Here is a 10,315-nt window from a genome sequence, read left to right on the forward strand (position 1 = left end):
TTGCTGCTGTAGCTGATAACAAGTGCGAGCACTATGACCATGGACACCACAAATTTGACACCTTCCCTGATATCCACGAGTTTGTGACTGACCCGGCCTAGGAGAGAATTGTTGTTGTTGCGACTGCCATGGCTGGTTCCCGTGAGAGTTCTGCTTGCTTCGTTGTTGTGACTGACCCTTTCCATTGTTGTTATTGCCTCTGTACTGCACTGCATTTGCTGTCACAGGAGTTGAGGCAGAAGCAACATCCGCTAGCGTTTGACGGGTGATCTCGTGATTGAGCAGCTTTTCAAACACCTCAGGAAGGCGAGGTGATGTCTCACGGCCAGCAATCTGATCCTTAATGGGTTTATACTCATCCGGCAGTCCAGAGAGAATAGCCTCAACTTGATCATCGTGTCGCATCTCATTCTCAAGAAGAGCAAGTTGATCAAACCGGACCGTGAGGCCATGGAAGTACTCTTCAATTGATCGTGAGCCTTTCTTCCATGTCTGTATCTGCAGCTTAATTTGTCGAACATGACCACGGCTTGGTGCAGCAAACGTCTCATGGAGTGTAGTCCAGATTTGCTTGGTGGACGTGGCTTTGGAGAGTAGTGGCTGCACAGTTTGAGCTATAGTGCCAAGGATAGCACTGTACAGCAGTTTGTCTTGCCGTTTCCATAGCAAGTAGTCGGGGTTAGGAGCCACAACACCATTGGTAGTGACTGTAGAGGACGGAACAACACCGGATCCGTCAAGATAACCAACAAGGTCATAGCCATCAAGTAGAGCATGAACCTGGCGGCTCCACATGATGAAGTTGGAAGCAGTGAGCTTTGTGATATTGATCATATTGATGTTAAGGAGTTGAGGAGTGTTAGCAATAGGAACAGCCTCACTCGTGGATGACATGGTTGATTTGGAAAAAGAGGAAAAAGGGTGCTAAAAATTTTTTTTTTTTTTAGGTTTTTTTCTTTAGAACGATGGCTCTGATACCATGTATGAGAGAATGCTTAATGTTATTACAGTGTGTAATGTTACAATATATATAGAGTATACAAGTGAGATTAGGGTAGATTAAATGACTTATCTATCCTTCCTATACATAATACTAATATGACTAAGGCCTTGAATGGTTGTTGATTTTTAAAGTTTATTTTGGTTTTAGTTTTTACAAAAAAACCTACTTTATAACCAATCAAGATTATGAGAAAATTGATTTTTTAAAAAAGTAGGAAATCTAGATTTTGATGCTTTTTGACAATTTGTAAAGAAACTCTAAAATCCACTTTTGTTGACGTGATTGAATTTTTTTTCTATTTTTAAAATTTTAAAATATTTTAAAACAAAAACTATAAACTATATACCAAAATCTAAAATTCAAAAGCCAAAAACTATAATCTAAAACCCACTAAAAACTTGCAAACATTCATGACAACAAACTCATGATCTGCCAATGCTAAACGTCCTAAAATATAAAAATATTTGTGTAGAAAAACTGAGAATGCAACAAAAATAATAAGAGATTAAATATGGCAACAAATATTAAAAAATATATTCTCAACTAAGTTAATAACATTTTCAAGCAAGTTTGCATATGAGAAAAATTTGTTTAAAGGAGATATAAATGTTATTTTATATAGAAAAGCAAAATGGTTCTATGGTCTAGCGGTTAGGACATTGGACTCTGAATCCAGTAACCCGAGTTCAATTCTCGGTAGAACCTTTCTTTTTCTTAAATTCTCTTTTTTTTTATTTTCCCACTATAATCTCAACCTCCACACGTGCGAATGAAACAGTCATAAATTCACACGTACGAAATCCAGATCCAAACAAAAAGAAGATGTAAAACCAAACCTTTTTTCTTGTTTTCTGGTCAAAGAAACCAAGAAAACAAAACCAAACTCAATCTCCAAGAATTACAATTTACAAAAAAAAAAAAAAAAAATCCACGTTAAACCAAAAAAAAAAATAACAAAGAGTGAACTACAATTTCTAACTCCACCAATCCTAACTCCCAAGAAACAATAGAAAAAAGAAAAAAAAAAAACAAATGCTTCTCCCATTCTAACATTATGCTAACCTTTGAGGACTTCTCTTTGCCTTTGCCTCTGTTATTATCGACACAAAAGAATCGATTGAAAACGAATCATAAACTATCCTCTACTACTCCATAAGCAGCAGGTTCTGGCACAATCTCACTAGATTGCCGTCTTCTCGATGATGAGTTCCCGTTGTTATTGTTTCTTCCGCTGCTTCCTTGTGACCCCGAGTTTCTCAAACCATTACCACCACCACCACCACCACTTGTTGTTGCTCCTGCTTGAACTGCTGTTACATCTGACGCGCTTTGTCTCCAGCTCCCGAATATAGCAGCGTTCCAAGACCCTCTTGACGAGTTTGTTCTTAACCGGGAAGAGCCTGAACCTGAGTTGGTATCTTCTCTTACTACTTTCAGTGGGTTCTCAAGTGCGTTCACAATGTGTCTCATTAATGGTCTTCTTGTTGGTTTTGGGTTTAGGCATGACTTTGCTATGATTGCCATTGCCCATACTTCTTCGAGGAGGTCTTCGTCTACCATTAATGACGGGTCTAAGATCTTGGTTACTAGTTCCTTCTCGTTTGTGCTGATGTATGGCAAAGCTTCTTCCATGTACTCTTTTGCAATTGCGTTGTTTGGCGAGCTGATCCCGAGCTTTCCTGTTACTAGCTCAAGTAACACTTTTCCGAAGCAGTAGACATCATAGGAACATGTTGCATTTGGTGTACCTGAAGAGAGAAAAACAATCAGATGCCTTCAAAAATCTCCAAATATATCGGCTATATCTCTGAACCAGCTCCATTGATACATATGTTATGTTGTTACTAGATCCTATTAACTTGAGATTCTATTAGGCAAGAAGCAATTGAACTGTAACACTCCAAATGTTGAAGATTTGAGGTTAAATGTTTATCGTGATGGAAGGTATTATGATCCAAAGCATACATACCTGAAGAAGATGGTTCAGTTGATCTGCAAGAGTGGGAAAAAAAGAGGGAGAAGCATAAGTAAAAAGCTCAAAAGTCTTTTATAAAAGGTTTGTAGTGACAAGACAACCTAGAGACTCTTGTTAAGGAATCAAAGTAAACACAAAAGCCTAGTTAATGTCATAAGCACTTACTGTGGTAACCGAAGTAAACGAGAAATCCTGCTTTGGTAAGCATCACCTTGAGCATATGCCTCGCTTAGGCTACCCAGACGTACCTCAAATTTATCATCCAGTAGTATGCTACTAGCTTGTACATCCCTATATAACATTGAACACACACACACATGAGTACTCTTGCTTTTGTGAGTACTAGGCAATAGAGCAACATGTTATTTAAGAGCAGGTAATACCATCTATTCAACTAAACTATAACATTCCATTTTTAAATATAGTAATTCTTCAATCTTGAATACAAATGCTACATCTTACTATACATCAATCTGGTGTCGTTATGTCAATGCTTTCAATAGAATGAAGAATTTATTAGGAAAAGCTAGTAGGAGAGTAGTACCTATGAACTAGAGGTGGGGAACACTCATGATGCAGATAAGAGAGTCCCTCAGCCGCACCAAGAGCAATCTTCAATCTTGTTATCCAATCCAAAGACTTCAATCCATCACCTTCGTTGTCGGATTTCCTGAACAAAGCGCTAGCCAAATCACCATATCTCATATACTTGTAGATCAAGAACTTTTGGCTCTCATTCTCCAAGCAGTGTCCTAAAATGGGAACCAGCCTCTGGTGTGAAGCCTTACTAAACAATTCCAGTTCTGATATATAGCCTTCACTTTTACTTTCCCGCATATCGATCTTTTTTATAACAATGGGTATACCACTTTCCAAGAAACCGCGAAACAAATTCCCAGAATGGCCACGTTTTATCAGATTGGCATCACTGAATTCCTCTGTTGCTTGAAGCAGCTGCTCATATGAAAATGCACTTCCAAGACGTGACAAATCAAAGGTCTGTGCTCCTTTAGGTGGTTGTTGTGAAGCTTCACCCGCAGGTTTAGGCCTGTCAACATTTCCTCTTTGGGCCATTCTGCGCCTTTGGCGAAAGCATAGAACCACAATAATTGGCAAGATAACAAAAATCAGAATAAAACCAATCCCACCAGCCACTGCTGCAATTATAATCAATGTTCTGTGACTTATCCCTGAAGAAGCATTTTTCGATGTAGGTTGTGTAGTATTCGGACGTCCAAAATCATCAAAATTTAATCCTCTAGATTTATAGAATGCTGCACAAATCGCTAACGGCTTCTGTCTCCTCTCGTTCTGAAGGCAATTGCTCGTAACAGACACATTTTCCCCGACCAGATAATCCGGAACCTTACCCTCGAAATAATTACTAGAGAGGTCCATTTCCCTGAACCTTCTAAGAAAAGGTGTGAGCTCTCCATAGAATGTGTTTGATGAGATATCAACCATTGCAACTATCTGGTCTGGATCAGAGCTAGAATTTGGCAGCATTCCTGTGAAGTTGTTCTTAGCAATGTCAAGAACCCGCAATTTAGGCAACGACCAGCACAGATCAGGTAGACTACCAGAGAAACTATTTTCCCTCAAAACTAAAGTTTGAAGTTGGCTCTCAGCACTACACAAATCTACTGGTAAAGCTCCACTCAACAAGTTATCGCCAATCGCCATTAACTGCAAATTCCTTAACTTTCTCAACTCCTGAGGAACTGAACCAGACAATGAATTGATGCTGAGATCAAGGTCAACCAGATTGACAAGATCACCGAGCTCTGAAGGAATCGGAGACGAGAAACTATTACTCGAAAAATTCAGATGGATAAGCTTCGATAACGTTCCTAAACCTGGAGGGATTGGCCCAGTAAGGTAATTAGAAGAAACATCAAGAGTCAAGAGATTCTTCAAAGAGCTAAAAGATGGAGGAAGAGTCCCAGTGAGTGAGTTCCTAGAGAGATCAAGCTCTGATAGATTCGACAACTGCCCTAAACTGCTGGGAAGAAAACTCGTAAGACTGTTGTGAGACAGATTCAAAGTCCTTAACATAGTAAGATTACCAAGAGTAAAAGGAACAACACCACTAACAGAGCAAGAACTAAGATCCAACACTTGCAATGCCAACAAACTAACACCAAACCAATCAGGAATACTCCCGGGAAGCGCTAATCCAGACGCGTTAAAATACGCCAAACGAGTAAGATTACGGAGAGGATCAACAGCGAATTGTGGGTTTTGCTTACCAATTCTTGTTCTCCTAAACCCTGAAATGTTGATCCCAGTAATACTACCATTCTCACATTGTATCCCTCTCCACACACCACAAGGATCACCTTTGATTGGCCAATCTGTTCCTTTTAACCCTAAAGAAGACCTTAGATCAAGCAAAGTGAGCCACTCAGTAAATCGAGTCCGTGTTTGACCAACAACAACACAGTCGAACAGTAGAAAACACAACAGCATAAAACCCAATGCGCTTCTTCTTTGATCAACCATTGCTTATCAAACTCAATCCAACGACCCATCAACACAGACTCATCACTACACAAACCAAACCCAGAGAAACAAAACAAACAAAAAAAATTCAGGATTTAAGCGGAAATACCCAAATTCAACCCTAATAAAAATCAAGTCTTTCGATCTTTAGGGAAGATGAAAGAGACAGATATCGAACTGGGTTTGCTCTGTTTCTGGATCCAAATACAGCTCCTACCTTCACAGACATTAAAGCACCTCTCTTTCTTTCTCTCTCTTCCCTCTCTCTCTCTAAATCCTAATTTATGAGAAAAACAAAACAAAAAAAAAAGTAGAAAAAATCTCACTAATCCTTAAAATCAGACAAAACACAAAAGTGATTTGTTGTTGTGTGCGAAAAAAAATCTTCAAAGAGAAAGAAGAAGAAGAAGATCGAGATTGTTGAGAAAGTCAGAAAACAACTGTAGACTGTGACACCCCTCTCTCGTCTTTGCAAGAAACTTCGAAATCAAAATTAAAAAAATATATAAATCTGATTGATTTTTTAATAATTTTGAAAACTTAAATTAAATAAATAAGCTTGGTTTGACTTTGCCGGTAAGCCCGCCATATGACTAAGTTGTTGAGGTAATTACTGTTTCTATAAAAGGCTGTGAACAAATTTTTTTTTTTTTTTTTCATTTGATTTATTTCTATTTTGTATTATCTTTATATTTTTGTTATACATTTTTTTTCAAACAAATATTTATATTTATGGTTCATATATATTTAAGGAGTAATATATTTTCCCTCCTATATTTCACCATTTTTGGCGGACTGAGAGAATCTTTTCTTCTTATTACTAATTAAAATCTTCCATTAATTCTAAATTGTATAATTACGAAACTACAATACAATACAAATGTTTATACATGTAGATTTATGATTATACAATTGAAGAGAATTCGACTATGTATCTATTATTTATATTTATATTGTAAAATCTGTTATTTGTGATATGCAAGTTTTAAAACTTTTAAATTAATTTTCTCTAGTAAGTTGAAAATGTCTTTAGAAAGTAAGTATAGATTTTCTTAGTTAGAGAAAACCCAATTGTTTTTTTTGGCATACGTTTATATATATATTTTAGATTTATTGTAAGAATTATTACCATAATCTACTAAATTTAAATTATCAATCACCAAAATTTTTGCCAATATTCGTCATTATTATTCTTATTGCCAAATCTCAAAAAAATAACAATCTCGCCTAAAACATGATTTTAGAACTTCTTCACAAAGTTTATTACATTTTTTTTTTTTTTACATCTTAAACACCATATCTTAGTAAACTGGTTCAAATAGGCTAAGCTTCATGAGACTATATCCGTCTATGACACTGAGTCACTGAGACTTTCAGCCTAATTGGCAAGTTTTTACGATGTTTCGGACATGTCTTGCTCTCCTACAGTCCTACTGATTCTATTATTGCATGGTTAATAAGGGTTGGGAAACAGCCTGCCAAAGTATTGTTTTTTTTAATGCAAATGAAATCAGCTATTCACTTCGATGTCATAAGGTGATTTATTTATGTGTTTTCCAGGTTTCTATTGTGTTAATCTCTAGCAAGGTGGAGCTAAGGCAGAAGCATCTTTTATGTGATAAGGAATGGAAGATGTACTGGCAGAGCAATGGAGATTATATCCCTGTCAAAGTCGACTACGGATTTGATATTTTCCGCATTACAGAGATATATATATTCCCACACTAAGGTTCTTAAGGTGGACAAGAAGATTGTTGCTTTCGCGTGGGAGCCCAATGGTCACATATTTGCAGTGATTCACGGTGATGTTAGTTTCTACTCTATGAAGAAACCCCAAAACCCTGAGAAGCAGGGAAGGTTTAAAGACTACTTTAATTTGAAGGCCATGCAAGTTGATGCCTTCTTGTGGTCGTCCAGATCAGGCAAGTGTGTATAGTTATCTTTGGATTAAAGGGCCAGATTGAGTTTTTCAACGTGGATGAGCTTAAAGACTATGGCCACTAATGAACACTTAAGAGGCCACATAAGGTAATTATTATAATTGTTTCACCATGTTTCCAATTTGTAGAAAGATTTTTTTTTTGTCAACATCATACTAAAAAGATCAACTCAAATGAGCCAATCGGACGGAACATTGTTTACAAACTTAATGAGATGCGGACTAGCACGAGCTTTTCGTGCCAAACCATCCGCTTTTACATTTGCATTTCTGGAAATTAGAGAGATAGAAAAAGATAAGAACTCTTCCATTTCCACTTCTATATCTGCCAAGTACGTAGAGAACGCCGGCCATTCGTGAGGAGAAGACACCATCTTCACCAAATCAGAACAGTCTGTATAGAACTTCACTTCCCTGAAGTTATGCCCAATCATGCAACGCATCGCCCAGACAAGTGCTTCTACTTCAGCATGGAGAGGAGACAAACTCCGACGAATTGTATGGGCTCCCATAGTTGTTGGTGCACCCGACGGTTGCTGACAATACCAACCCAATCCTGCATACTGATCTGTAATCTTCCATGAACCGTCTACAAAGCAACAAGTTCCTTCCATCACAGGGGATAATGTTCTAGCTTCACCCAGATTCCTAGTACACCTAATATCAAGATCTCCCTCCGTACCCATGCCTTCTATTTGTGCATGTTGCCAGGTTGTAGCCTCATCCTTTGCTACCTTAATAATATTTAAAGGACATTCATCTAAATTATCATAAACCTTCGCGTTTCTGGCTTTCCTTGCAGAGACTCCAACACTGCTTTGATTCATCCAGTTGACTTTGATGATGGAGTTAGACGATGGCTGAAGAATCCTTGCAGAGACTCCAACACTGCTTTGATTCTCCGATTAGCTTTCCAAGCCTCGATGTACACAATATAGAAAGAGCGCAACTCCAGACTTCACAATAACACCTCTCGTCCTCCCTCGATTCTAATCAAGGAAATCAAAACTCTCCTCATATGTCACCTAGACCCTTTGGCACGTGCTCAGCGACTCATTCCTCATGGAGTCTCTATAGTCTCTATTTTGGCTACTTGACTTCTTGTGTTCCAGTAGCTTTCTTTGGCTTTTTAGCCTTGTAATGTTTCTTTTTGGTTGTAGGTGTGTGAGACACTGAATTGTAAGCTTTCCAAGCTTTGGACTTTATCAATGAAGGTAAGTTTCAGTTAAAAAAAAAAAAAAAAAAATTACCTTTGTATGTGTATAAAATTTTATATATCTTTCATAAATAGCGTAAAATAACTTATAAAAACGTTTAAAAACCTTGTAAAACTTGTAAAAATTATTTAAAACCTTTTAAAAGATTATAAAATATTTGTATCGAATCTCCCATTAGTAATTATTATATAGAAGTACCTAATAAACCATACAAAACTTTATAATTTTTCATATTTAAACAGGGATATTTTAAAAATGGATCGATACTAAATGGGGTATTTTTAAAAAGGGATACACCAAAAGAGGTATTTCTCAAAAATTTCTCATTTTATTAGACATTTTAAAGTGTAACTAGTGATGGACACGCACGTACGTGCGGGGTTATTTGTGCAAAACTACGATTTTTTTATGTAGATACGATTTTGGTAAAAGTTTGTTATATAAGTTTATTTGAAAAATTATACATAGGCATACAATTGTAAAATATAGATATTGTTTACTTAATATAGTTTTAAAATAATTTAAATGAAAATGTTAAATGATATTACGTGTTTATTTTTTAAACTAATCAAAACATTTCTAACTGTTTGCTTAGAGATGTTAAATCGGATTTGGATTTGGCTTTAGTTTGAATTATTTTACGTATAGTTAGAATGAGAAACATGTCCCGTCCCGACCCGTCCCTTCCTGTCTCGTCCCAACCCGTCCCGTCTCGTCCCGTCCTGTCTGTATCGTCCTCTATCCATCATATATTTCTGTCCCACAATCGTTTCCTTTTAAAAACATAATTATTTGCTAATGTTTATTATAAGAAACTTGGCAAGAGATCTAGACGGAATACTCGTATTCCTCGTTTAAATATTTATTTTTTCACATTAATAAAACTCTACTTAATAAGTCACATGCTCCCACCATTTTCATTCACAAGTCACTGCTTCTAATCCGAGTATACACAATCCTTGTTCAATTTTTAATGTTATTGATCGTTCAATTTCATCTTTATTTCCCATTACTTTCTTCAATTCAAACAATCAAATTTAGCTTTTTTGTTTCCTACAGATTTAGGTATTTCTATTTTTTTAATTCATAGGTTTATTGTAGTTTTTCTGAGTTAGCTCTCAGGGTTTTTTTTGTTTCACTTGAATTGTATGTGAGTATCTTTATATACCGTATAATATAATAATGAATTACAAAAATAATTGACTTCTTTATTCTTATTATTATATATTTAGTTCATACATATTGGTTATGTTTCTTTGTTTTAAATATTTTAACTATTATCGAACATACTTTAAGTTTTTTTTAATTTTCACTTTGAACATTTTTATGCTAGATGATGTAAACAAAATTACATATAAAACTGCAAGCGTTAATTAATTTTAATTGTAACATGTTCTAAGACTTTTGTATGAAAATATATGCTTACATTCCGTTCGGATCTCTTTACATCCCGTTCCCATCTTGTATAATATTTTTACTATTGTTGCATAAGATTAAAATCGTTTTGCAGAAAGCGATCACAAAATCATGTATCGATTTGATTAAAAATAAAGTAATGTGTTTAATGCAATAAAATAATTCAATTTTTATTATTTCGGCTAGATATGATATTTATTTATAATACGGTTGAAAAATATATTTCATTTTATACAATTACAATTTTGATTAGTGACATATAT

General features: G+C 35.8%; 1 protein-coding gene and 1 non-coding gene across 3 annotated transcripts; one reads left to right on the forward strand and one right to left on the reverse strand.

Annotated features, from left to right (window-relative positions):
• Window positions 1–1,636: 1,636 nt before the first annotated feature.
• Window positions 1,637–1,708, forward strand: TRNAQ-CUG. The gene has a single exon. It is a non-coding gene; the product is annotated as a tRNA-Gln (tRNA).
• A 212-nt stretch (window positions 1,709–1,920) lies between these two features.
• On the reverse strand, window positions 1,921–5,934 carry LOC17893222 (probable LRR receptor-like serine/threonine-protein kinase At2g16250). 2 transcript variants are annotated; one of them, XM_006296878.2, is made up of 5 exons: window positions 5,698–5,934; window positions 3,523–5,525; window positions 3,144–3,269; window positions 2,973–2,995; window positions 1,921–2,751 (listed from the first exon to the last, which is right to left on the reverse strand). In XM_006296878.2, exons 2-5 carry the CDS (start codon window positions 5,478–5,480, stop codon window positions 2,132–2,134), a joined length of 2,727 nt encoding a protein of 908 aa, XP_006296940.1. In that variant the 5' UTR covers window positions 5,481–5,525; window positions 5,698–5,934; the 3' UTR covers window positions 1,921–2,131. The 2 variants fall into 2 exon arrangements, with proteins under 2 accessions (XP_006296940.1, XP_006296941.1); XM_006296879.2 differs by having other exon boundaries at window positions 3,523–5,934.
• Window positions 5,935–10,315: the final 4,381 nt, after the last annotated feature.

Source organism: Capsella rubella, unplaced genomic scaffold (genome assembly GCF_000375325.1).
Source record: "Capsella rubella cultivar Monte Gargano unplaced genomic scaffold, Caprub1_0 scaffold_3, whole genome shotgun sequence".
Classification (NCBI taxonomy): Eukaryota; Viridiplantae; Streptophyta; class Magnoliopsida; order Brassicales; family Brassicaceae; genus Capsella; species Capsella rubella.

Bases quoted from the DNA above. Each gene is read 5' to 3' on its own strand.
- LOC17893222 (XM_006296878.2), bottom strand. From the start codon at position 5,480: ATGGTTGATCAAAGAAGAAGCGCATTGGGTTTTATGCTGTTGTGTTTT. The intron at 2,996-3,143 runs GTAAGTGCTTAT...CCACTCTTGCAG, and splicing joins CGTTTACTTCGGTTACCACA to ATCAACTGAACCATCTTCTT. The intron at 2,752-2,972 runs GTATGTATGCTT...TTCTCTCTTCAG, and splicing joins AACTGAACCATCTTCTTCAG to GTACACCAAATGCAACATGT.